This window comes from Pseudopipra pipra, chromosome 1 (genome assembly GCF_036250125.1).
Source record: "Pseudopipra pipra isolate bDixPip1 chromosome 1, bDixPip1.hap1, whole genome shotgun sequence".
In the NCBI taxonomy this organism is placed as follows: domain Eukaryota; kingdom Metazoa; phylum Chordata; class Aves; order Passeriformes; family Pipridae; genus Pseudopipra; species Pseudopipra pipra.
This window is the reverse complement of record NC_087549.1, coordinates 120,092,959-120,120,930: the sequence shown is the minus strand read 5'-3', so window position 1 is coordinate 120,120,930 and position 27,972 is coordinate 120,092,959. Positions and strand designations below refer to the sequence as shown.

The 27,972-nt window shown below is 40.2% G+C and overlaps 1 protein-coding gene across 4 annotated transcripts in view; it reads right to left on the bottom strand.

Moving 5' to 3' along the window:
- The window catches only part of COLQ (collagen like tail subunit of asymmetric acetylcholinesterase), a 43,439-nt gene that overhangs the window by 14,699 nt on the left and 768 nt on the right, over positions 1-27,972 (bottom strand). For 2 of the 4 annotated variants that reach the window (XR_010434842.1, XM_064674005.1), the window contains exons 2-11: positions 14,761-14,873; positions 12,813-12,917; positions 9,907-9,951; positions 9,119-9,145; positions 7,643-7,714; positions 5,156-5,218; positions 4,101-4,127; positions 3,431-3,475; positions 2,643-2,678; positions 1,668-1,748 (exon numbers count right to left, since the gene is read on the bottom strand). Coding sequence is in view for 3 of the 4 variants with exons in the window: in XM_064674005.1 (XP_064530075.1) it covers positions 1,668-1,748; positions 2,643-2,678; positions 3,431-3,475; positions 4,101-4,127; positions 5,156-5,218; positions 7,643-7,714; positions 9,119-9,145; positions 9,907-9,951; positions 12,813-12,917; positions 14,761-14,873 (614 nt within the window). In the remaining variant the exon portion in view is untranslated. The remainder of the gene's footprint in view (positions 1-1,667; positions 1,749-2,642; positions 2,679-3,430; positions 3,476-4,100; positions 4,128-5,155; positions 5,219-7,642; positions 7,715-9,118; positions 9,146-9,906; positions 9,952-12,812; positions 12,918-14,760; positions 14,874-27,972) is intronic. The other 2 variants (XM_064674016.1, XM_064674025.1) reach the window with 2 other exon arrangements.

Below are 27,972 nucleotides of genomic sequence, written 5' to 3'. Positions count from 1 at the left end.
CCACTTCCTGGAAGAGCCTGGCCCAGAGGCAGGGAAGAGTTGAAGAAGTCAGTGAGCTAATCAAGAAGTATCTCAAAATGGAAGTGGAAGTGACACCTTCCTAATTTAGCTGCTTTCATCTAGCCATGTCAGCGGGATCAAGAGACAGGAAATGGCCCCATGTTGATGGAAACTCTCCTCTCAGCTGAACAAACAACTACGGCACTTAAACGTGGCAGCCAGACTCATAGAGCCTTAAAGTGCCACTCTCTATTTTTTTTCAAAGGATTAGAAAAGAAGAAAGGAAATCGCTAGCTCACTGATTTATCCAGAGGGAAAGCTGCTTTTCATGCAGAAGATCAATGCTGAAATTGCTTTTGGGGCACCAGAAAGGGATTTGTGTACTGAGCCCTGGGACAGGAAATGCCAGTTTGGGGACAGACTAGACTTCTTTTAGTCACACTGATAGTTTCCTTAAATTATGACACACCTTACGTCACCACTTTTTGATTAAGGCACTGTGTAATGTGACAAAATATCTAAGGTCAAGTAAGGAGTGCGCTGTGTTCAAGTTGATCTGGAGGCACTGCATCTTCCCTTAGCCTCATGCTGTGGAAAGATATTATGTGCATAGTACTTTAGCAGAACAGATGAACAGAGCTAACCAAAAAAAAAAAAGGCAAAACCAAAAAATTCCAGCAAAGGTCACACATCAACTTTTAAAGCATGACAAATCTAGGACAAAAAAATATTTCTTGTGGGTCATCTAGCAGACTTACACGATACATGCCTTCCTTACTTGGGAACCTGTTATTCCCTCTTTAACACCCAACTTTTATTTTTTCCCCCAACTGGCTATTCTACGACTTCAGATACTACCTCATGGAATCAGAGCAACAGTGAAGGAGGTATGTACCTCTCTTTGCAGTGTTGGGCCTAACCAGACTGCAGTGTTGGCCATAATCAGACTGCAAATAAAATACTTTCAGGTAAGCTCATTGGCAACCACATCTACAGCCTCCTGTATCTGAGCAGTTGTACGCTGACACCCACATCAGTGTAGCAAGGACAGGTTCCCTTCCCTGTTGGCAGAAAGAAACAGGCTCTGCAGGTGACAATTCAGAGCACCAGGAACTGGTCCTTTTTGTGCCCCCAATATCACTGCTTAAAATAAATACAAAAGGCGAGGTGCGCTCAGGGAGGCCCATTTGGTGACTTGAACAGGTAACTACACCAATATTGTTACCTGCTTCTTGGAAAATGCTATAATGGAGGAGTCAATATCCAATATACACACGATTCCTACTCTTTACAGTTCGTCTGAAGGTCTGAAAATGTAGCTCTATCAGCATAATTTTGAGCTCTTTAGCCATCAGATGGGTCTGGGACCACAGCTGCATGTTGCTTAGTATTCAAAGGAAGGGTTCAAGGTCTGCTCAAATTGTGTTATATGAGTGTGTTACCAAGCCAGGATAAATAAAACATTTCCCATGCTGCGTGGCCAGGGAATAGGTAAGGTTCTAGCCCTAAGGCTCTTGTGTAGCCTGTGTTTGCGTGTGAGGTGTTTTAGAGCTTCTGTCCGCTCTCCGTGTGATACAGTGCACGGTAAAAGAACATAAACCACACAGTCATAGTCACGATCACACAGATGCCATGAGTCACAGGAAGAGGAAACACCATGGTCCTACTTGTTTGCCTCGTTTTCCAGGTCTTCCTATAGGTCCTCTGTGTCCCGGTACTCCAGATTGTCCCTTTGGGCCCATCTCTCCCTTGATGGGTATGGAGGGAAGGAAGCAAGATGTAAGTACATGATTATACCTGCCTTATACAAGACAACAGGTGGACATTGCTCTCATTCACGCAATTCCTCTAGATAATCAGATGCCTTCTTTCTTAAAAATCAAAAATGATAATACAGTATTTTAAACCAAACATAAAGTAAAAAATATGTCTTACAATTTACCCACATATCCCTGAAAAATCCTTTCATAAAGAGGAGGCCAAATGGAGAGATCAGAAACATGTTCAGATACTTGGGAAAATCAAGGCTAGCAAAACTGTCAGATCCCTTGGTAAAATCTTGCTTTGGTGTTAAGATGCATGTGTTATAAAGACACTCAGGGAAAGGGAGGTGAATTCACTCATAACCTCCTTAGGAGCATCTGCTATCTTCTTATCTTAATTTCAGATATATCATGTGATTATGTAAAAAAATATCCTCCTTTAGATTTTCCGTAAGCCAACATCTTAATTTTGTTTGTTTTTCAAGAACAGAAAAACAATGACATAAGAACTTATCAGGGCCATCGCTGCTATTTATAGTAGAGCCACTTCAATTCAGAGTATCAAGAAGGAAATATTTACTAGCTTCAAGTGAATAAAACCCAAACAATTAGAGCAGTTATGAATCTATAATCAAGTATTTGGATATGTTAAACAAGAGGAAGATTATAACTGAACAAATTATCTGGGAGAAAAAAAGAGAAAAACTGACAAACAGCTAAATCTGAGAGTTTTTTTCTAAGCTAAAAAACCTAAAGAATTTGATCAAGTCCAAGCAGTGTTGGTCATTGAGTCAAGCAAGACCTTTCCAGGAAGTCCCTGAAGTCACTAATTGACCTCGTGTTAGCATTTAACACAACTCCCCAACACATCACACTTACTTTTTGTCCCAGCATTCCAGGGAAGCCTATTTCTCCCTACGAAGTCAAAGGAGAAAAATAATGAGAAAATGTGTAATGGTCTTTCACAAAGCAGCACCTTCCTTGGAAGGAAGAAAAACGAGTGTCATGTATGGATATCAGTTAAAAAACCCCGCATTGACTTAGCACTGCAGGTGATTCAGTAGGTGGAGAATTATAAGCAAAATTTTACAATAAAGCCCTTTGTATGGTAATGCTACTCCTCTGTCTGATTCTCCGCTTTTCTGCTTCCTCTTCTATGGCAAAGATATCCCAACATGCTTTTGTCTGCAGGCAGCCCTGTTACCTGGACAACTCTCAGAGCCTGCCTTTGGGAATGACATTTCTCCATTTGCATCAAAAGCAGCTTACTTTTCCTTTCTTAGTTGCAAGAACCACCAAGACGTGAATCTCTCCCCTTTCTTCCTCTCCTGGTATTAGCATATCATCAGCTAAAAGCATTCTGGCATGCTGCCAGTTCTGAACTGCACAGGCCAGGAGAAACTGAGGTTACCTCCAGGGAAATCCCCCTCTGACTCACTAACTTCCCCCCCTGCCATTGGGGCTGGGGGACACATAGACATGGAGTCTGTCCCACCACCTTCACATCAGATGGGACCACTGCCTTCCCTCACCACTCCTGCCCTCCCAGGAGGATGCTTCTGTGCTCCATTCCTCCATGCCACTTCTGGTTTTTTGCTGTCAGAAGTACATGGCTCTTCACACTCACATTCAGTTGAAGATGACAGCGACCTGGAAAAGAAAATTACCTGGTCTCCTTTGACTCCTTTGTCACCCCTGTCACCTCTGGATCCCTGGAAAGACATAACAGGGGGATAACAGCTTCATTACTACTATTCCATTAAGAAGTAAAAAATATCTCTCAAGTAACAATGTCTTATTTGAAGTCAGCAGAATATAGTAAGGTCTTCAGAGCAAGGTATATAGTTAATTATTGATATTATAACAGAATTAAGAGCAAGGCCTGTAGAAAAAGGGATTCATTCTCCCAAGATAATTCTTTGAATACATGCTTTCCTGGACATAATACTTCCAAACTTGATTTTTTTCCTCCAGTTGGCTTCATTCCCCAGTTCAGGTCCCACAGTAATGCCTTACAGTAAAAACTGTCTCCATGCCAAAACATGTATCCCTAACTAAACCAGATCAAAAATTAAGGATTATTATACCCATTCTACAAACAAGGAATCTGCAGTGAGGTTCACTGTACAACTCATCCACAAGAAGACAGGGTGTAAAACTCACTTCTTCAACATCCCAGCCCAAGCCACAAGACTGTGCTTCTTGTCTACACTTGTTTTTCACTTCTCAGTGGGACCTTTAGACTTCATCAAAATTCAATCTCATTTCTACAGTTACTTTTTTTAACATAACTGTTTCCCAATATTAAATGATACATTATTTTATTGTCACACTGACCTTTTCTCCTCTAGTTCCAGGAAAACCCTAAAGGGAATGATAGATATTTTAATGCTTCTTGCTTTCGAGATCACCCAAGAAGCCGGACTTTCAAACTTTGAAGTGAAGAAAAAGAACGAAGCACAAATAATTAATTGCATCAACTTGTAAATGCAAATGAATATTTATAGCTCCTAAAATTGGCACTGAAACAGAACTGTGAAATATGAGTTAGAGGCACAACAACTCAGCCCAAAAGCCAACGTGAAAAAGCCAGGTAAAGCCAGCAGATTTGATATTGCTTTAAAATTGAAACAAGTGAAATAAAATGTAACTGAGAATGAATAAAGCATTGGATGCCACAATTAATAATCTAAAATCATTTTAGCAATAATATTCCTCTTCTGCTTTGTTTGTTTGTGTTTTATTGGTTTCTTTCCTCCATGGAATATCTTTTAGTAATACTTAAGTAATCTAATATGATCATTAATATAAAACTGATCTTTCTCTTAAAGAAACATGCAGCAAATAATGGTGTTCAGTTCTTTTTTCTAGTCCTTTATTTGAATAAACTGATTGCCTAATTTTTTTGAAGTACCATAAAATGCTGTGGTTTAAATTTTTAAAGGTAGGGTCTATGATACAGACAATGATGTGCAGATACTGGAACATCCAGACCAAGTTGTGGTTCTATCCTACTGTCAATACATATGCATAGTTTCAGTAGAGGGCCAAAATGATCTCCACAGTCTATGAGGTGGGTAGAAAACATTGCAGACATGATTTAATGCTGCAGATATATTTAAGAACTTCATTTTTCAAGTGTGATACAATTATGTGTGAATATGCTTTAAAAATAAGTTACAATAATTTATACCAAAACATTTTTAGGAAAAGCTAAAAACACAGCCAAGCCCAACAACAGAACATAACCTTGCTTGATGCAGAACATATCTTTTTAGCTGTATTAGAAAAGATATATATCGATAAATGTTTCCAGCAAATTCATGAGGGAAGCAGCTGTCAGCAGAGTGTTAGAAACCAATGTCTGAAAACACAGCACTTGGTTAACAAACCTTGGAGCCCATTGGTCCTCTTGTACCTGGCAATCCCGTCACACCCAATTCTCCCTTTTCACCCTAAAGGGGTCAATAAAGAGAGTTATTGATTGCGGCTCTCTGATGACACCATGTTTGAATGTCTGACAGTTTAGTGGTTCAGGTTTTATGTCAAATAGTTGAGATAAGCCTGACCTTAGTGTAGATCTCTGGTAGACAGAGGTCTATATTGCAATTGTATTCTGCCTGAGTCCCCACATGTTATCTTACTCTTCTATTTACACTTTCTTGTGTACACAACTTGTGCTCCAGTTTTGCCAGATGTTATTAAAGGACATGCAAGCAAATCACCATCAGCTTTTCTACATGAAGGTGCATTGTCTCTACCCGGCACCATTTCCACTTCCACTAGGTTGAAGATAAGAAAGGTGTTTTGTTGCATGCCTTATGGCTTGGGGAAGCATAGTGACTACTTTTAATGAAGTTCTGAGACATCACGTGCTGTACAGTCATTTGGAGCCAGTAAATCATGAAAAAAATTTACGACAACTTCTCTGGCTACTGTCAGCTAATTATATCTAGCATGAAATAATGGAGTAGATGGCCAGACATGCAGCAGCACTACCAGCAGAATACATTTGCCTCTCATTCTCCTTCAGCTTTCACTGTCCTAGAAATGGAGGGGATTTTCACATTGGCTGCTGCCCCTGGAGACTTGAAAGAAAACAAACTACAGAAAAGACTTGAAGAAACAAAGTAGGAGAAATAAGGACTGAACTAAGGCTGTGTCAAAGAAAGAAAAGACAAGGAAGGAGACCCAGCTGAAGAAATAGCAAATATCCACAGAGGTGGATATGTGGAAATAAAGCCAAACAGCAGCACACTGGAGATTTACAGCAAGAAGAGGATGCAGCAAATGTTTATGGTGAAGATGAGTGTCAGAACTTTGAGAAGATCAGAGATGGGGAAAAAGGAAGGAGAGACACAACCAATTACACAAGCAATTGATATGAGCCCAGAGATCTGTTGGACTGTATTCAGCTGGAACCTTCATTGACAGGCAGGAAACTAAAATTTATAAAGACCAGAAGAAGTGAAGCTGTGAACTTTTCTAAAGAACAGAGGAGACCGGTATCAGACAAGACAATAAAAGCAGAAGTGAAATCAAACAGCAAGTAAGAACTGCAGCTAAAGTATAGAAAAAAGTATTTCTACTGAACGTGAGGGATGCTTTTAGGAATATGATGAAAAAGCATAGTAGTAGACAGAGGAGATTAAATCAAAATTAGAAAGACTGCATAAATAAAGCTAAAGCCTATATAAGGAAAAGACTAAGTGAACAAGTTTTCTGTCTGCTTTGCTCTCTTCTTTCACTAAGACTATGAAGTTAGTTGAACCTTCCCTCTGCCCTCACTGTTCCCACTGTGGGAAATCATAACACTAAATTTGTTTGGGGGGGAACACCATTTCCCATCTCACAGTTCATTGATTTCTTTTAAGTACATACTCTCTTGTTGCTTGTCTACATTCCCACGTACTACAATGTGATGTTATTCATCTAAAATAGCTGTAAAGGTTTTGACGGTCTGCTTCCAGATGCAGCTTGAATTAGAAGTCATCTACTATTATTCTTGTAGTATCAAGAGCTACTGCATCACGTTCTCTGAGGTGAGGGCATCAACCTTCATAGAGCAAATGAAGAATCAAAGATTTAATGGAAAATGCAGCTTCAAACTAAGGACTGTGTGCAGTCCTTTTCCCTAATGCATACTGGATTGAAGAAAAGCAAGTTATCTCTAAAGTCCCACTAGAAACTCCATAAACTGAGACTCCTGCAAAGAACTGTATACCTTGGGCATAAGATAGTACTCACTAAAGGACTGTCTTAAAGCATTTTTTATAATAAATGCAGATGAAACAGCTACTCTGCAGTAGCAAAGTGTGTCCTGTCGTTTCTTCTGCTGTTGGTTAATAAAAATAACAGGAATGAATTTTTATTTGTGAATTTTTATTTGTGATTATTCATTTGTGAATTTTCATTTGTGGGAATGAACTTCAAAGGTGTGATAAGCAATCCTCATGGTTCGTAGTCTCTTTCACCTCATACCAGTCTGGTGTTTTCCCTCTGATCACACAGGCTCACAGTATACCTTCAGGCAAAAGGATCATCATAAAGAATAGTCATAAAATGATGATCAGTTTAGAAACACTGATTCATGTGATTGTGAGACATCAGTGCCTACCAATAAGTCTTTATTAGGTTGATTTTCGATTTCCCTTTGACATGTTTAATCAACATAAGGAGTGCTACAGGGGTTGGGTTGAAGGTGGAGTAACCTAATCCTAGACTGGGCATACCAGTGTAAGAAATGGGACAAGCACAGAGTGTTCTTGCACTGTTACATCTTCCCAGCCTCTGGCACGTAGTTGTTTAGAGACTTCCTAAGACAACTATTCTGTCTTCATGATGCCGAACGGGTTGTTCCATGTGAATTTTAGTCTTACCTTCGGTCCCACAGGTCCAGGCCATCCTATTGGTCCTGGCATCCCAGGGACACCCGGGGGACCCAGTCTACCCTTGAACGAAAAACATTGATTACAATGATTCATAAAACATCATTCCTACACGCTCTACTGCAGACAGGAGATAAAAAGACCTGCATGTAATTATATCCATGTGAATCCAATTTATGATAAGAGCAGAACCAAATCTTCAACTAACTATTCTTATTACAATTGTTCTTGTTCTAAACATTCCTATATTACTAGCTATAACTGCTCTTTATTAGCTACTACATGACTAGCAATAACTGCATACATACAGTTATTTATCTGTTTTGATTACTTCCCGTAAATCACTCTTTGAATATCTCCTAAAATGCTGCAGTTTAATGCTATTCCACTGCATTACACCACTTGACAATATGATATTTGAAACATCATCATGACTTTTGGGGCCAAGAGCAAACTCCCAAGGGCCAGACAGCTTTTAGCGAGAGTTATACTGTTTTATTTCCATCCTGAGCGACTTCTCTTTTGGAACCTACTAGGTTTCGTCAGAAGAGAAAGTACCAATGTACTGTGGTTAAGGTTTGCACCTTCTTGTACATTGGTGGGTTACTTTCCCCAAGACATTACTGTTCTGAACCCTTGAATTTATATAAATAATATTTTCATTTACTGTAATTTTTTGTTTTCTGTAATCTATTTGCAAATAGATGAAAGAAAATGGCCTCTTCTGTTTATGTGTTTTATACGTATTTGAATTACTGATTGGTAGGTGGTGTATATTATTAGAAAGGTGTTAAAATCCTTGGTATATTATTAGAAGAGTACTTCTTTTCCTGGTTAATGACTACCCTCAGCATATCTCTGATTTCATTCTGCATTTCTGTCTTCTTTTAAAGTTAATTACATTAAATGGATGTACTTAGTGACTGAGATAACGTATTCTGTTTCATCACATGTAGGGGCACATATTTTTGATGATATATCACGGCTCATATGTCACCAAGTAAGCCTGGGATTGTACTCAGCATATTGCATTGTTGCCAAATCTCTGGAATTATAATCATTAATAGTTATTTCTCCTTCAGGGCTATCTGGCTGAGGCTTGTTTAGACTTTGGAAGAGTAAAAACTTTGATTTTGCTTTGGGCTTTCTTTTGATGCACCTTTTATGATAGCTCCCATACCCTGCTTCCTCTGTCTCAAGAGACATAATTCAGGTAATTTCCCTCTCTGTTTGACTAGTCTCCATGCTTTTACTGAGGGAATTTGTTGAATTCAAACCAGCTGGGGCAGCTCTCCAGCCCTGCACCTGGAGTTCCCTGCCATCCACTCTGGGTACCAGTCAGAGCAGCACAAACAGGTTAAACTTCAACATAAGCTAATTATTTTCAGCTGTTGTCTGCATCCTTCTTTGGCAGTTGCTATGTGTCAAGTATTCAATGGATTTCTGAGACAGCACCTTTGTTCATACCTTTCTTCCTGGCCTGCCAATCTCCCCCTGCCAGAGAAAGGAATATGTTAGTCTTGTAGCCACCACATGAAGCACAGTGGTCCATAAGTCAATGCATTGGGGTATCTATATTAAAAACAAACAAAACACTGGGAATATCTTTGTGCTCAAGACTCAGAGGTAAAATGAGAAGAATTACTTTGTCAGAGCTCCTCGGTCTTTCTTCTGTTCTCAGCCCTAAATCTATAGTCATCACCTGGTATATGTCATGTCACAGCTAGGCTTCGTGAACGAAGATTTACATCACCTTGTATAACAAACCATGTAACTACATGCCCAGCTTCAGGTACAAAGTTCTTTAGGTATCATTATGGAACAAATGTTTTGCATATCTGAAAACATAACTTAACATATAGGCCAGTTTTAATACTTGAGCTGCCCCATACAATTCACACTACACGGGAGAGCTCCGCTTCTCACACCCTCCCAGAGGGACAGGGAGCTCAAAGGCTTTTGGATCAGTAACATTGCTGACCTGTGCACCTGAGCTGCTTTCTTACTGCATACCCTAAACAGAGGTACCTATCATGAGAAGCCGTAAAAATATTTCAAGATCAAAAATAAACACTGAAAGATTAAGTTTTAAATTATATCTTCAAAACAATTTATAGTTTTGTATTCCATTTAAAGCAAATCCCCCCATTCATAAGACTCATTGTTCACTTAACAGACAAGGAAAAAATTTAACATCCTCCCCTCCTTCTTTGCTCCTCAAAAACTTATCAAGCTCCAAAACAAAAGACACTTACTTTCTCCCCTTTTGGTCCCATTATACCAGGAATTCCTTGTGGACCCTAGGAAAAAAAGTGAATGCTATTATTAAATTGCATTAGTGAGGAGGCACTGATGGTTGTCTTCCCTCAACCCTTGACCCTATAGGTGTTTCCTGGGAACAGTGTGAACCTGTAAGTCTGAAGTGCTGATTGACATGTTTGAATGTGGCCTCTAAATACCAAGTCTGTGCCACCGCTAAACAGGAGGCTGGACAGTTGGACCGACATGGGAAGTGCAGGAGCATCTCATAGATGAAGAGGACCAAAAAAGAAAAACAAGCCTGGGGCAAATGAAAGATGAGACGTTATCAGAGTCCTGAAGAATTAGCAACAACAAGGACATGGAGACACCACATTGGCTGGGAAAGGAGGTCAGCCAAAGGAATCATAAGGGAAGTAGCACAAAACATGTGGGATGGGCTCTGCAGGGTGGGATGGACACAGAGGATTGCCACCGCTTCTGAATCCTGAATATATTTCTCTCTCTCAAATCAGATTGATTCTCCTTTCAGGAGACTTCTTAATCCAGGGAGACCTTGAACTCCATCTCGGAAAAAAAAAAAAATCAGAAAAAAAGTTTTGTTTGTAGAATGCTTCAATTCACAGCCCATCTTTTATTTTTGAGTGACTAAGGAAAAAAATCCTATGATCCTGCGTCAGAGCAGCATTAGATTCACAATCATTCATTCCAGGTTTGAATCCTGGCTGCCTTATACTGTCCACAATGTTATGTAAATTGTAAATGAATAGGAGTAAAATGTACTCCAACTATTTTAGTCAATAGTTATTCTAGGTTTTCAGTAGTGTAAATCAGAATGCACCTTATTAGAGTCAGAGACAAAATTTACCTTATTTCTTTCATTAGAAGGTTACACATGGGAGGAATTATAGTCCAAGTTATGCCACTACAAATCTAATTCTCCTTCTTATGAAAAAGTGTTAAAAATTCAGCTATGATTCAACAGTATGAGCTTTTGCAACTCCTTTGAAAGCCATGCAGGCTACAGCAGAAAAGAATTCAGAAGTAGTTAGTAGATCTCTTTTTGTAATGGTAGTATTCTTTTCAGGCTGCCATTGTCACAAAAGTATTGCCCAGGGGACTGCTGGTTCTGACATTGTCCCTTTACAAGACACAGTCCTGTAATTTATAATTAAAAATTCCAAAGCCATGTTTACTCACTCTACTGTCTGCTGTTGTGATAAAATCTGCCAGCCTGCTCTATTTAAAAATGTTCTTGGAGATATCAGGTCATTTAGTTGAAAGATGAATATTATTTATAGCAATGGACTTTGTAGAACAATAGAATTAACATTACTGTTCTTCCAATGTAAGCCAGGGACAGTATTAAGAGATTTTTTTTCTTAAAAGAAAAACAGTCTAGTGAAATAACAACTGCCTCTTTCACAAGTGTGGCATCTCTGGATCATGGCCAACCATACTGCAGGGCTGTTTCATAATGCAGAGGCTTTTCTCAATACAGGACTGGAGAAACAACTCCCATCTCTTCTCACCACTACTCATCATTCTCATGCAAAATGAAACTGCCTCATCCCGCAACTCAGCAAAGACAAAACAGCAGGACGATAAACACAAGGTTTCATGAGGGGGTTGGAACTAGGTGACCTTTAAGGTCTCTTCCAACACAAACCATTCTGTGATTCTATAAAAAGAAAACTTTGTGGCTTTCACATTGCAGCTTCTAGACTACTTACAAATACCTTCTGAAATACTGACTTCTAAATAATTAAAGTTAAGCTTTTTGCCACATAACTGAACCTTTATTTTGATGTACTGTCCATACTTTTTAAATAGTGTTTGGGTGCTTGTTAACTTCTCAGGCTGCCAAAGCCTCAGTCACAGCTTTGCTGCAGCAAAGACCCAGAGCCATCTCTGCTATTAGCTATATTGTAATAAACTGGCATCCAGGGGCCTTGAGGAACATCACTGTTCCAAAGAACCAGGCACAACACATTGATTAGGACTTCCTGTGCTCCAGGAGAAACTGGAAGTACCTCACCAGTCTCACTTTTCTTTGGAGGGAACAAACGGGAATGGAAAGGCAAATTGATGATCTTCTCCACGTTACAGAGATGTCCATAACAAACTTCCCTCTAGAGGTGGTCTGTTTCCTCAGAAGAAGGTGGTCAGGTTGGATGGGAGTCTGAGCAATCTCACCTAGCTGAAGATGTCCCTGTTTGTTGTAGGGGGAGGTTGTACTAGTTGACCTTAAGAGGTTCCTTCCAACTCAAACTGTTCTGTGATTCTAAGATTTCTGACCTTCTGAAGATTTCTGGAAGTGTAAATTGCCAAAAATGAGGTGTGAGGTCAAAAAGACTCATCCAAGGCTATCCAGCAAGTCAGAGGCAGAGATGTTGCAGATCAATCTAGGAGATCACCCACGTCCTGAATCCCACCCCATTACCCTGATGAAGCCCCTCCTTTTCTCTGGTGTTTGCTGTAGGTGTTCGCCTTCCCAGGGATGTACTCTGCTAACCTTCCAGTCCATTGCATCTCTTGTGCATCCACTCCACAGGTTTTTGTCCTCAAATAAAAGGACAACAGAGTCTAAAGCAAAGAAAAACCTGATAAAGAACCTCTGAGAGAAGTGATGATGCCTCTGGGATTTTTGATGTGTGCTACCCCCCGTAGAACTCCACAAAAATGGAGGGTGAGCTTGAAGTAGACTGGAGTATTCAAGGCAGGGATGAGAACATAGGGTAAAAAGCCTACATGATTTATGCAAAGTCATATCAAAATGAAATTAAGTGGGGCTTGGTATGTTTATTAAGTTGTAAAAAGCATTTTCAGATGTTTCACAGCTTTATAAGGGCCTTGGAGCAAGTGAGAGAATAATGTGGTTTATCACGAATGCGTCACTCACCTGGGGGCCAGGAGGCCCGGAAGGACAGTGTGATTCAAGCAGAGAAGAAGCTTGTATTATCTGGAGCTCATGACACAACTCTTCCATATCCACATCAAGCAGCTTCTACCAAACATAAGACATATGAGTGAACATCTAACCTGCTAGAGAAATGCATAAAAATCCAGCCACCACACGCTACAGTCTCAAGAGAGTTTATTCACACTCTTAGGAAGAAGCCTAGGGTTTGTCAGAAGGTTCTCTTCATGGATGTTTGAACATTAGCTCTTCGGCATAGCATCCTGCCTCAAGCTTCCTCCTCCTCCTTCTCCTCCTCTTCCTCCTCCTTCTTCTCCTCTCACAGAGGCACATCACAGCCAGGCTGCTGTGTGTGTGTCTCCAAGCCAGAGTGGGATCCTGGCCTATTCTTAGACCTGACCCTGCTCTCCCTGTCCCACTTTGCAAGTAGCAGCTCCTCTCCTAGAATAGTGTCTTTGTTCTAATAATAGATACTACACTCAGGGAGGGCATAGGCAGCATGAACTTCGCTCCAGAAGATACTAACCCGCAGACATTCATTCACTGCAGATCAGAGACGATGCCGCAAATGATCAATGGATGTCTGATCTTTTGACTTCAAAATTAAGCTTTCATGAGTAAAATGCCTTATTATGTCCTGTGACAAAGGTGATCTCCCCTGGAAACACAGATGAACACTGAGCCAGAAACACTGGATTAACACAACTGATCTTCAGCTCCCACATGAAAGGCCGCTTTCCAGAAAAGCTCTGACTACAGACTCCAAAGCAAAAGCTGCTCGTAGTGAATTCACGTGGCTTCCACCCTATTCATAACTACTTATTTTATTTCATGTTTTTATTGGGGAGGTGGTGTGAAGGATGATTTTATGCTCGGGTTACTCTCTGGGTTGCTTACAGGAATCTCAGGAACCCTAGTCCCAACTTCATCCTCACTGAAGGAGTACACCACATTCCTTGAGAGGTTTTGTCTCTGAGTGTACTTTCTGTGGAAATCAAGGCACAGACAGTGGAAGTGATGAGGAAAGTAGAGGCAACTAAATTTTTGATCTGGAGAGAATAGCACCCTGAGTTCAATCTTGATCTCTCTCAAGGCAGTGGAGGATTTTACACTGTACTTTTTCTTGGGTTAGTTCTTGTTTGACATCTTACTAATCATTATTTACATAACACTAGTAATAATTGCAGTATTTGTATATGGTAAATGGATAGTAGAATTAAGAATAGTAATTACTGAGTGGGTATAAAAATTCTTAAAAATTTGGATGAAAGATATATTGGAGTTAACAGACCCTATCAGTAAGAGTAATTGAGCAAAGTGCTATATCATGTACCCATTGTGTTCTGTATGTTGCATTTGTTGACTTATGTGTATGGATACATGTCGTGTACAGCAGGTTTGTGCATAGGTGGGTAAGTGAAAACTGCATACCAGCAACTCAAACTTGTCTGTCTTCCTGCAAAATGAAATGCTGGGAATAGATTCCATAGGAGGATTTCAGGACCTTTATTTCACCCACTGGGTAAGGCAAATGTGATGTAAAACAGGAAATATACATAATCTGCACCCTGAAATCATTGGGCAGAATGGAACAGCGCCTTTCTGTCTTTACTGGATTTATTGCAGTGACATTTCCTTTAGTTCAGGATTGCCTTACTCCAAAAGTCCCCAAATAGAGTAAGGAGAATATGTTAAGTTAATTTAATTAACTGGCTGAACAAACTCAGCCTTATTTAATTCCTTGATCTATTTGGGATTTACTTCAAGTCCCAGTCTGGGATGTTGAGAGATTGTCCTAACAGAGCCATATCAACACAGCCAGGAGCGTTTGCTGAGTGACACCACAAAGCAATGCTTGAGAGGATGCTTCATCTTTGTCACACATTAAAAGTCATGTAAAAGCAGAGAGAGGCTTTCAGGCCAGACTTACAGTGCTCCAGCTGTGTCTGAAGTACGGTGGTGGGAACAGGGGTGGTGGAGGAGGGCCAAGGAGGCAGCACGCTCTGCAGTTGAGCTGTTTCTTCTGTTCCAAACAAGGGAGATCTGTTCAATATAAACACTCATCTGTTGTCTTGAACAGCACAAACATTTCTCACAGACTAAGAGAAGTTTCCATTCTCAGGATTTTCCTCCATCCTGTGTGCATTGATCGCAACACCATAATCCATGCAGGGGTTTAAGAAACTGGGTTGGCCCTTAAGGCTGTAAGTTCTTTCTTGTGCTGAAGGCTATGCAGAGTTTTAAGCTCTTAATGTGGCTCTGACACAGGCTGATTTTGGAAAATTTCAGATAGGCAACATTAGAAAACAAATCAAATATTTATGATTTTCTCCCCCCTCTGTTCCAAAAGTGTATTACAAATTGCTTCTTCTGGTCCCTGCTACAGCCTGTGTGCTGTAACAGAGAAGCACTTATGCTGTTGCCCACAACTTTCCCCATGAACCAAACTGCTCTAGGCATTGCTGTGATAAGTGGGAAGTGGGAAACTGTTTCACAGCATATTTGCTTGCATTTCCCCTGGGACTGCAACCAGGTTGCTTTATTTCTGATTTGTGCATCATTCCTAAGAATAAACACCCTGAACCTCAGACTTAGCTGATGGTTTTGTCACTGACTGATTGGCAAGACAGGATCTCAGTTCTGTTTGACAATGTCTTTAACTTTTTCTAAGAAGTGAACTTACATCAACAGTGTAAGAAGCTGTGACCAAAGATTCACAGAGGAAGGGTATTAATATGGTGCATTTATACAGTGTAGGTTTTTTCCTGAATCTATTTACTCCTAGGGAAATACATTTCTGATCAGAGCAGAGGCCTTCTTCAAAGGTTTTGTCAAGGGCAGCAAATATTTATTTATGCCTGTTGGCTTTTTCCTCTTGCTAGTGGCAGCTGGAATGGGTGTCTGTGAGCTGCAGGGTGGCAGGAAGCCAAATACAGTAGGAAGAAAAGCCTATGGTGAAGTATCTGGTATTAATAGAAAATCTCTAAATTAAGTTTCTGGGAACACAAACCTGACAAAATTGCTAGATTGTTTGCAAATCAATTGCAGGCTGGATATTAGTCACGTCCCAAGGCAAGGGAAATTTTCTAAAGGACAGAGATACTTCTAGTTTTTCAAATGTCTCAGAAAATGTATTATATCAGTTTCACCATCCCACATTAATGGGGATGACATTTTCTCAGTCCTGATGCGCAAAAAAGAATTGCCCAGAGGAGTGTGATTGAGCAACATTCAGGGGTAGTTCATGTCATCCAGATTTTTTTTCTCTATCAAAACACTATTTGTGATAATCTCTTTGAGAATGAGTCAATTAAAGTCTGAAGGGGTTTGTAATGAAGACTCTTTCTCAGCTTTTCCTCACAAGTTTGAAACTCAGCCAAAAACTTCAATTTAAGAGAAAGGCAGAAGATTAGTTGAAAAAAAATCATATATATTGTTTCATTTAAAGCTTTAAATACACACTGAAAATGCCAGTGACCTTTAAAAAGCAGCAAAAGTTTGAGTTGCCTGTCTCCAGCTCTCACAAGGAATAAAATACGAAGATATGAAGAGTTAAGTTTTATACTGGCTTAACCTGAATTCAGTCACTCTTATGCAGCCATAATCAAGTTCTTCAATTTTTGGCACATGTACTTCTGTGGTTGTCTGAATTTCAGGATTGTATTCGAACATATTGTATTGGGACTAAATAGCATCTTATTAAAGCAATGGACAGCTTGTAATTTAACAGGGTATAAAGTGTGATTATTATTTTATTTTAGGCCACATTCCAATATAATCTTTCTTAGTACTACCTTATTGATGATCTAACTATATTTCAATAGGATTACTGACATTCAACAAGAATAAGATTATCAAAACTAGCCTGATGTGGCTTAGTTGCTAAGAGATCACTACCAGGCACTGTAAAAAAAGGGTTCATTACTGCAGTTGTACTGCTACCTAAAAAAAAAAATTAAGTGCTGCTTTTTAAATATTTTTCAAAGATAAGATTAAATATAGATGTATATCTATAGTACTCATATGATATTTATCATGTCCTCATGAGTGAAGTCCAGGCCTGGGTTATAAAATATTTGGATTTTCCTTTTTTAGCAGAAAAGTCTGCAAATCTGTGGAATAGTCTATATTGAGAAAAACGATATAGCTAATGAAGCTGGTAAAAAAACAGCCACTGATTTCAGTCCTTATAGCCTTATACCAATACTACTGTAACACAAGTTAGGTTGAAACCCAGTTTAGGGTTGCAGGTATAAAAAGTGATAATATGTACTGATGTCAGTGTGGAAGCAAGCAAAATCTAGTTAATAGTAATAGTAACAGATACAATTACTATAGATACTAGGTAGATACTAAATATTAATAGATACTATTATTATATACTACTATACAACTACCAGAAAGGAGGTTGTAGCAAGGTGGGCTACAACCCAGGCAACCAGCAGTAGGACAAGAGGGCACAATCTTAAGCTGTGCCAGGGGAGGTTTAGGTTGAATATTAGGAAAAAATTATTTACAGAGACAGTAATCAGACATTGCAATGGGCTGCCCACAGAGGTGGTGGATTCACTGTCCCTGGAGGTTTTTAAGATGAGACTGGATGTGGCACTTAGTGCCATGGTCTAGTAACCACGGCGGTGTTGGATCAAGGGTTGGACTTGATGACCTCGGAGGTCTTTTCCAACCCAGCTGATTCTATGATTTTAATAGATGCTATTATTATATACTAAGTAATTAGATTCCATTAACAGTATAGATAGAACTATAGGGGACAGATATAATCTATATAATGATGTGGGTAGTTAATATTTCAGGGGCTCCGTCAGTAACCATGGCTACATCCTGGAAGGTGTATTTGTCAAGCCAGTATTTAAGAAAAGGGTGGCCTGGACCCAAGGACCTCCCACACTCATGTATTACAGGTAATATGGCAGCAGAGAGAGAAAACAATGAGCGATTCACAAAGTGACTACAGGTACGACTGTTATAATTTGATCTTCCAATAAGGACCACATTTCATTGGTATGGATTTTGTAAGTAACTGCAATAGCCCCAAGATGTACAACCATTATAGTATTGCCTTGATTTATATCACAAAAGGGTTACCTTGGCAGGCTTACAGACTCTCTGCAAATGCCATGCATATTTTTAGGCTCCAGGTTAGCTTTGTTTGCTAAACAACAGCTTCAAAATACTCCAATCCCCACCAGTGGAAAAAATCTCATCCCAAGAATAGGACCATCATAGTTTTCTGTGAAATATGAAGACCCTGCCTACACAGAGCATGCGTTTACATATCTCATATGGAAACTGCTCTTTCAACAACTTCAATGTCAAGAATATGTCAACATATTCAATAAGAGAAACAAGATAAAATGAAACACTTCTAGGACATGACTAAGAGACAGTTGTTTTCAGAGAACATAAAAATTATAATAGCTTTAAAATAGAAAGTATTTACCATTTTCAAATTATTTTTATGGTCCAGACTATAAATTAATCCAATTTAAGAAAGTGACTATATACATCTATGGGTATACTGCCAATGGTTGCTTCAGAGAACAACATATTTTAGACAAGCTTTTGCAATGTTTCATTTTGTTTCTGTAGACTGCTTATGACCACAGCTGGAACAACTCTTATTTGAGATGGTCCAAAGCAGAGCCAGAGAGAAGCCTTCACCCAACTGAGTCCCCTGGAGTGGGGCTCATATGAGGTCTATCAGGCCTCCCAGAGCTGATTCTGAAGCTGACCTTTGGCCCTATGAACCCCCACAGCTGCACCGCAGGTACCAGAGAAGTCCTGCCCTGGGTTCGAGTCAGATTTACAGGATTTCATTGAAAAGAATCATCAATAAATCACAAAAATTACTTTTATCCTAAAATCACAAAGCTGTAGGCCAAATGCCAGGAGGAAAGGACAAGAAAAGAAAAGGATACTTAATATGTGTTTCCCTTCCTATTTATGACCACACTGATCCAGCAAGCCCTGACGGGAAGCCGAGCTGTTATCCAAAGTTTTCTCACCCTGACAGCAATGCTGGTGGCTTGCCCAGCTTGTGACAGGCAAGACTCTGCTAGATGGAGACCTCTGATAGCTGACACCCCATCACAGGTGCTTCTCCTACTTGGATGGCTCTTAGAATTAATAATAAACAAGCTGGGCAGACTAGTCAATTAATGAATGTGGGCTTGTCCAGCTGAAACTGAGACTTTCATCTGCTTTGTTGTCATTCATTCAGGCACCTCTGAACCTCCTTGCAAGGACAGCAGCGTGCCATGGGCTGCAGCCACTCAGTACCATTCTGTACATCTACTGCAAGGTGACTAAGGCACTTTTCCTTTTTAAGTTAGGAAAGTTTAAGAGCTTGTTAAAAGTGTCCTTTGAAAGCCATAAAGGTCAAACCCCTTTATTTATAGAGCAGATGCAGGTATTAAACTCTCCTTCAAAACCCTGAAGATATGTGTCAGCATTAACAATACATGTTTCTTTAAAGTGTGTTTTATGAAGCTTTGTGACACAAAGAGTGCCTTAAAGGCATATAAGCAGATATGGCAATGCAGCTTATGTCAGGAGCTGGGTTGAACAGTCAGGTTAGTGAATAGTCTGCAAGTCTCAGTACCTTTTTGAATTTAGACCTTACAGTTGATGGTCTAAATATATCTTTCCCTATAAACCAGATTAAGTATACCAGAGAAATATATCAAGCTTAGGTAAAGGTGTCTGCTTGGAGGAGGTGGTTACCCGTGAAGTCCCCATGGGAGTTACAGGATAAGATATGGAACTGCAGCTCTCCTCTGCTTTTAGTTTCATCTTGCTTAAAATGGAGCTTCAGAGTCTTTAAGGAACAGAGTAAAATGGATCAGAAATTAAGTCAATTAACTTCAGAAAATTAAGAAATCCAGACAAAACCTTGCAAGTTTCTTTTCATAGAATCGTAGAATTCTTTAGGTTGGAAAAGACCTCTAAGGTCATCAAGTTCAACTGCTAACCTACCACAGACAAGAAAATCTCATAAAAATTTGAAAATGCTCTACTTTTAATCCCCACAGTGACTACAGACTGTGGCAGCAGTAATGTGTATTTTACCAGCTGGTGACTCACAACAGACTCAGAAGCTGTCATAATAAATAAATAAATAAATAAATAAATAGATAAAGTATTTAAAAATCAGTCGACATTCAAAAAGCTGGACAACAGCCTGAATCCTGGCACACTGCCTGGACAGTGGATCTGGATATTAACCTGGCCAGAGGAGCAAGGACACTCTATCCTCCATCCCTACCTAATATTTAACCCACGTCCCTCAGCATCTCTGAGCAGCCCAGCTGGTGAGTGACAGGCGGCTGCATCTTTGCAGGTCAGCCTTAGAAAACACTACAGACACAGCAAGATAGGAAAACAAAGGAGTCTGAGATTTTTAAGTGAAGGAAAGGCCTTTTACTCCCTGTATGCAAACATTTCAGACATGTATGTGTGCATATATAAGGACAATGTGTGTGCCAGAAAATTATATACTATTCTCTCAGACTGACTGCAGAAGGAAAATTCTGAGAGCAGATATATATATGGAGAGAAAGATTTGCTTGTGTTGGCTCTGCATTCCAGTTTCACAGAACAGTGAAAAAATCCCAGTAAAATCTGACGGCTGGACACTTCAGTGGGTTATAATACGAGTTTATAAAATAAACCCATGTGTTATATAAATTCTGATAACCACAACAGGGCTGTTCTGTGCAATTTGCTTTCTATTGCCTTCCATTTACAGAGGTCCAGAGCATTTAGACACTGCTAAACAATGTCAACAACTCTACGTGTTCCCCTTCAGTGCATGAGAAACTGAGGCACAGGGAAGTTAAGCAAGTCCCCCAAATCTGTGGATAACTCAATTACAATACCAGAAACAAAATTCCAATCTGGTGAATAACAATATCTCATCTCAATCATTTTATGAACCAGATCATAAAACTCAACTGCTTGTCACACAAGCAATATTAAAAATACTCTGAGTATTAAAACCTAAGAACCTACTATATGATCTGTAGAAGAGCCTGAAACCCTAAAGATTAATGCAAGATGGTTGCTGCATCAGCCCCGAAAGACTTCTATATGTCATTCACTACCACACAGTCCTCTCCCACTTTATCTGTGAGATCAGTAGCAACAAAGCTGAGAGACACCAGTGCCACTCTTCTGCAACTGAAAGATCATAATCTGTTAGTGCTGACATAGATCAAACATGTACTTGACTTTGATGTTGCTCCACCACATGCTCAGACAGTCCCAGACAATCCCTATGAGACTGTAGGTGTTGCTGTGTGCTCAGTAAGACTTCAGAGAAAAGCCTCCAAAGTCCTCTTTGAAAGTTTATTGCCATGATCTAGATTAATTCCTCATGACTCCCTTTCTCCAACAGATTCCCCGCCTAGCTGACTTTAATCTTTTGCCTTTCAGAGAAAAAAACAACCCTGTATTGACTTGATATTGTAAAAAATCATTAACTTTGTAGTTTCAAGAAGCTAAAAAAAAAATAAATTGACACTTCCCTAGGTAGAAGAAATCTGAAATTGTAGCACTGCCTGCTTTAGATGAAGCATCTCCCTTAACTTGTGTGCATTCCCCAGGTGCCTGCATTTATCCATACACACTTGCTAGTTTCTGAGAAAAATGGTTAACAGCTTCTTTTCCTCTCAATGTTTCAGCCCTCTTCAGCATTCTTCTCTTCCACCTTCTCTTCCCAAGTGTCCTTGAACCCTTACAGTGGTGTGACTACAGAAAGCATGCCCCCAGTTTCCTTTCCATTAAAAGGGTGATTCCTTGGAGACAAAGGAAGAAATAGAACATCTAGGTTGGGTCTGTTAATTCCTGTAAGTTTTTTTCTCTCTCATTTATATCTGAACTTCCTCAAACAATTCCCCCTAGATTTGAAGGGCTTTCCCTGTTCTCTTCTACCTACTAATCTGCAGCATGAGACTCATCTCCTGGCCGTGTCCTGGCTTGAGTCCTATGCTGCCTTATAGCCGAATGTGCTCCCTGTTTCTGCAATCGTACACCATCCTAGCAGCAAGAGTTAAAGAGTGCAGGGATAAAGGATCTATCATGACAACAAACTTCCTTCTATCTAAACACAAATGATATTTTCTATAGTTCTAACTAGATTAGCAGTTTCTTTTGCTGCAATCATGCTGCTGTTTCTCCTTTACCAATGCAGCTCACCCATGGGAAGTCCCAGTGTCTGATAGGAAAAAGACTGTAAAAAACAAGGATGCTAAAATATGAAGCCAAAGAATGTTCCCCTCCTGTGCAGGGGTTTAGTAGTATTGACAAAATGACAAATGACTGCTTATCCTAGAGGCAAAGGTCTACAAGCACTGTCTGACTACAAGTACATAGGGACTAAGCTGATTTTACAGGACTTTGGATTGCTTGTCAGTGGAGCTTCCATTCTTTCACTGAAAACACCTGATTTTGAATTGGTTTCCTTTGCTATGCTGGAATTCAAACCTCCACCTTCAGGTCTGGTCACAACAAAAATCTGATGTTCACCAGGATGTCCAGTACCTGTGGGCTACAAATAGTGCTATGTTCATTCATGGCAGTGATACTCAATGGGCAAGCTTACTCAGGCCAGGGGGGATCTCCATGCCAGCTGCAGCATTGCTTTCAGCTGAGGTTCCCTTTTGGACTGGTTGCTGCCTGTCAGAAACTTCATAGGTTACAGAAAACCTTCAGATCAGTTACTGCTTCCTTTGCTGGAAAGACAAACAAGCACTGCCTCAGCTCCTGAACTGACCTCTGTCCCTGGCAGCCGAACTTCTTCACCACAAGCTACCACCCAAAAAATACTGGGTTTGTTTGGTCGTGTCTCTAGAAGAGCTTCCACAGTCTCAAGCCGGGCAGCTGCCTTACTTGTAACACAAATGTTGCCCCAGAAAAAAAATAATTAACTGATCACTAGTGTAGTCTCATCTTCCAGTACTTCAGGAGTCCGGGTATCAAATCTGGTTTATCTGTTTCTGGATGCCTCTGTCCTCATCAGCTCACCACATGAAGCCAACAAACTCAACCTTTATTATGAAACCAAGGGTAGCAGTGGAACACAGGGGCCTGCATGGTTCTTTTTCATGCATTTTCTTGAACAAATGAATGTTTGTGATACTCACCTTAAGCAGTGTTTCACTGAACTCTTTCCCTTCATATGCATTATCACTGAACCTTTTTTGACAAGCCAAGCACCCTGTCATCCAGTAATGACATAAGCAGGACAGAAGCTTCTTTCCCCTCCTGCATAGAAGACCAGAGCTTGTTTCAACCAGCTTTCAGTTTCCTTACTAGTGGCTGTCTCCTCTTCTGGTTTTTATTTACTGCTGCAAGACAAATGCCGCAACCTCCTGAGCTCCCTCTGATGTCCTTTCCTTGTCCCTCACCCACAGGACCAAATGGGCTTCCACTCAGTGGTCTACTGCTAATTTCACAGGATCTCCTGGGACTCCCTTGCTACTGTGGATTACATCAGTCTTCCCTTTGCCCTTCCCGATATGAAGGTGGATGTAGTCATGAGTCACAAACAGGCTGTGCATGAGTGTGGCAGCTCTGCTCTCACCTTACTCAGGACAGGTGTTGCAGTGTATGAGACCAGAGAAGAGTCTGTGAATCCTAAGGTAATTTCTTCCCTGAGTATCATATGAATTGGTCGGAGCAGAAAACTCAATTTGGGATTTTCACAGGTCATATCTACCAGGGGAGAATATACAGACAAAGTCAAATCAGTGTTTCTTTTAACTGTATTTATTTTAAAGATCCATTTACTTAGAGCAACATACTAGACTGTTATTTTGCTACCAGTCCAAGCCTTTCCGCAGAGGCTGCTCAGCAACTGCCTTCTTTATCAGCTTAGATGGGTACCCATTAAACAACCCTTCTTATGGCTTATCTTTCCAGCCACCCATTTGGGCTATCAAGCTCAAATTGCCAATCCCAAGGTAATTTTTTTCTCTCAAGCTGAACAGAGATTCTACTGAAAGAATCTTTTGCCTCCCTTTCAGGTTTCTGTGAGTCACAAATGAGCCATAAATCTGTTAAATGCCCTGCCCCAAGACCTTTGGCTAGCCAGGTTCACAGCCAGGTGGCTGCCCTCTCTTATGGCCAGTGATACTTTGCATTCCTTCTCCTAATGAAGTTGTAGCCTCTGCCAGTGGCTGATTTCCCTCAGGAATTTTAATCTAACCACAGCTTTCCTGCTTACTTATGTTCAGTGAGAAACCCACTGACCAATGGTATCAGGATGCTGGGCACCTCCTGGGCCCATGTTGACTTTCAGAGCAGAGCCAGGCTTCCTTCCCTGCGCTGATATTTTTGCCCCTCACAGATTCACCTCTGATTGCTAGTCACCCTTTGGGCTGCTTTTCCAGTAGGCTCTGGCTGCTGCCTTTGGAAAGTCTTCAACATTTACTTTTGGTCTTATTTGAAATTCCTTCTGCATCTTTCTTTCTCCCACAGACACTTTGATAATTTTTTCTGTTGTGATTTTACATAAATAAATATTTACGATTACTCTCCTTAGAAACAAAAAAACCCACCCACCTGACAACTCTGCTGTCCATTTTGACATTATTTAGGGTTTCTGCAGGTTGTTCCATTAGAGGAAAAAAACCCCAAACCCTGATGATGGGGTCAGATATCCCTTTTAGAGAATGACAGCTGGGATCCCAACTCCCTCCATATCAGGAACACTTGCTTTTGTGTTCTTTCTCACCACTATTTCTCTCACAAATGTACAATACTCTCTCAACACCACAGCACCACAGTGGCTACCAGCGTCCCTTCCCCATATGGCCCAGCCAAGGCTGTCATCCCTCACAGCTCCTCTTCCCAACCCACCCTGCCCATCACCATGGCTCCAACAGTTTTGGTCCACAACAAAACTAAACTGTTTTCTGCAGCTCTGCCACATGAGGTGTGGTTATGAATATGACACCTTCCTGACTCAAAGAAGCTAAGTCTCATGCCTAGTGACACATGATGTTCCTTTTCTTCAGGAAAATAATAGGAAAAAAGGCAAAGAAAGTGTGAGGAATATTGCTCTCGTATTACCATCCCATTGAGTTCTTTTAAATTTTTCAGCCATATTCTGTCCATGGGACTATGTATCAAAATTGATTGTGGGAGAAGATTGAATCAAGGGATGCATATGTTGCATGCAGAAAAGGCAGTTTGGATCAGAAGCACTGAGATGCAGTTCTTTTACTTTGGCTGCTGCTGGTAATTTAAATACTGTCCCATCTCTCTGCAAAACCTCAGAAACTTTGGGTCTGGATGAGCAGAATAGCAGAGCAGGAATGAGGTAGAGAGAAGAGAGTCTTTCTACTACCTGAATTTGAAAGGTGACTTCCTTCAGGCTGGTTCTTACGAGGTGCAGACTGATTCATGTAGCCCTACTAAAAATGACGATAGAACTCGTGCCTAGATTTCATCATGTGAGTGCAACAGTGCAGGAACCTCAGTAGAGCAGAGCTATGAAAAAAAGTTGTAAATGACAATACAAACACAGTAGTTTAAGAGTGGAATACAATAGGTATTTTCAGGTTACCCTGAAAAGAAACCCGGAAAAACTCTGAAACGTTTTTGCTGCCACATGGAACCACAGCCACATGCTTAAGCATGTTGTAATATTATTCCCTGAAGCATTTTCTCCAAAAACGATGCTTCAGCAGCAGCAGACTCAACTCTTTGGAGCTGACACGACATTCAAAATACTTCCAGAAACAAGGATGCACTGTTGCTTGAGGCTGATGGGACTATAAGGTGGAGATGGCAGCAAAACAGAGGTCCAGATTATTCTTCTTTACCCTATTATTCTATAAACACTTTCCAGTTCTACTGGTTGTTTACCTCTGCTTTCTAATTACTGCCCTGTGACCCATAAAACTCTTTATTTGTGACCTGTTGCTATGCAAAGATGTGTGAGAAAAAGAAATAAAAGTATTTTTAGCCCAGAAGTTTTCAGACATACCTGGAAAATTCCCAAATGCGTTTTCCCGACTATAGGAAAGACAAGTCATTGCTTAAAAACATCCTCACTGTTAAATGTGATTAGTTTCAGAATTTGCAAGTGCAGTGCTGAAATCCATTCTTTAAATGTGAAATTACATCCTGGTGCCAGATACAAATAATTGACTCAGCTGACAGTAAGGGAACATTTGAGAAAACACTGAAATAACTGAGAATGTAAATGGAATTAATTCACCTTCTGTACCCACTGTGAGATTTCTACCAGAAAATACAGAACTTATTGTTATTCTCTTAGAAGTTTTTTAAAATGCAGATGTAACCAAAGCACTAAATGAACTATTATGTCATTTTTCATACCAAATAGCCCTGATTAACAAACACTAGTGGCATACAGGTATGTAACAGCTCCCCAGAGTACATCTCTTAATCCAGTCCTGTGGTTGCAGGATTATGACTGAATCATCTGCCATCTGTTATTTTTTCCACATATTATCAAATAAACATTGAAAATACATTTGTGGCAGAAACCTCTCTAAGAGCTTGTTGGGTATAAAGGTGATTTTTGGTGTCTTGACCAGAAGAGCACAGCATGGAGCTTTGCCATGGAGCAGAGCTTGGGGTGGTAATTTGCCCAAACAACTACATCGGGAACCAGATCTCCTGGTCAGGTTCACACCTTCCCTGAGCCTGAAACCAGAAGTTGTTGTTGGCCTGTGGGGATGGAGGAGGAAAGGGGCATTCATGGCTGCAGTCTCTGCCTGGGGAGCCCTGGGGTCTCTCACAAACAAGTCTCCAGGGCTGTGCTATGGAAAATACTCTTTTGCAAAGAGCAGAGTCTGGCATTTTCCTTTGCGTTTGTCTCTTCTACTATGGTTTCAGCAGAAATGATAAGCTTTTCCTCTTCAGGTTATTCATTGAATGCTTATTTTTTAAGAGGACAGTTCAAATGTGTATGCCACAGGAGAAGGCAATGAAAACATCCAATTCTTGTTATTCTGGGTGACATCTACAAGTGTCAGATAAATATAAAGTTCTTCAAAACAAGTTTTGAGGTCTAATGACTTACATGTTTTTGCAAAGCAACTTGGAGTATATCAGAGAACATAAATGTTGATGATTTCTGTACCTCAGCATTTACAAATCTCAACACAATGGAAAAAGCATATCCCATTGAAAAGAAATGATAACAAATGGAAATGCTTTTTAGCATCCTACAGAGCTTAGTGGAAAAAACTGTTAATTCCTAAAGATTAAAACAAATGGATCAAATTGTTATCAAAGTATGTACTTCTTTGGACTTTAGGCTTTTCTAGATGATATCTTACAAGACATCTGAAATAATTACAGAACTGTAATGGCTACATTATTTAATGCTACAGGGCTTTTACCAAGGGATTATTCTTGTGGCCCTCAGAATCTTAATATTTGAATATCTTCAAATGAATGGACTGTTCAAACCATTGGGAGTGAACAGTGTAGTAATTCTGCACATTTTAAAATATTTGTTAAAAACCCCTAGAAGAGATCATGCATAGTGTTAGTGCTACCTAGTGCAGACACCCAGCCTCTCACAGAAGCTTCCCTCCGGATCGCCCTTTCCTCATAAATGCCTCAAATGTAAACCATCTGACTCTGTGAGCACAGCAGAGAGGTTAGATAACAAGAAAGGCTGTGTGCCTCTAGATTCATGTCTAAGGTTGATTTTACGTACAGACAAAATATGCACACCTTTGGTCACTGTGAAAGAAGGATCTGTCGGTACAGCTGGCCCTGACCTACAAATCTTGGTTGAAACATCTCAAATCTGACACCACAGGAATCCAGGACATTAGTTAGAAGCATCTCTATCGACAGATACAGAACAGCAGACAGAAAGTGGGAGACAGTGATTTGCCATAAATTGGCGGAAGTTCCTCAAAGAGATGGAGTCAGAGCTCTCACCAGCTTTCCCCTTCCTTCACACAGAACATGACTGAAGGAAAGTCTTGCTGCTGAAACTGTAAAATCTATTAAGAGGGATTTCCAGTGCCCTGCCTCAGCTGACAACTAATTTGTTTTGTCTTTGCCTAGCAGGGATTTTCCATGCAGTGGACTCTTGTTTGCTATGTAAGTCATCTGAGTATTTGTTAGT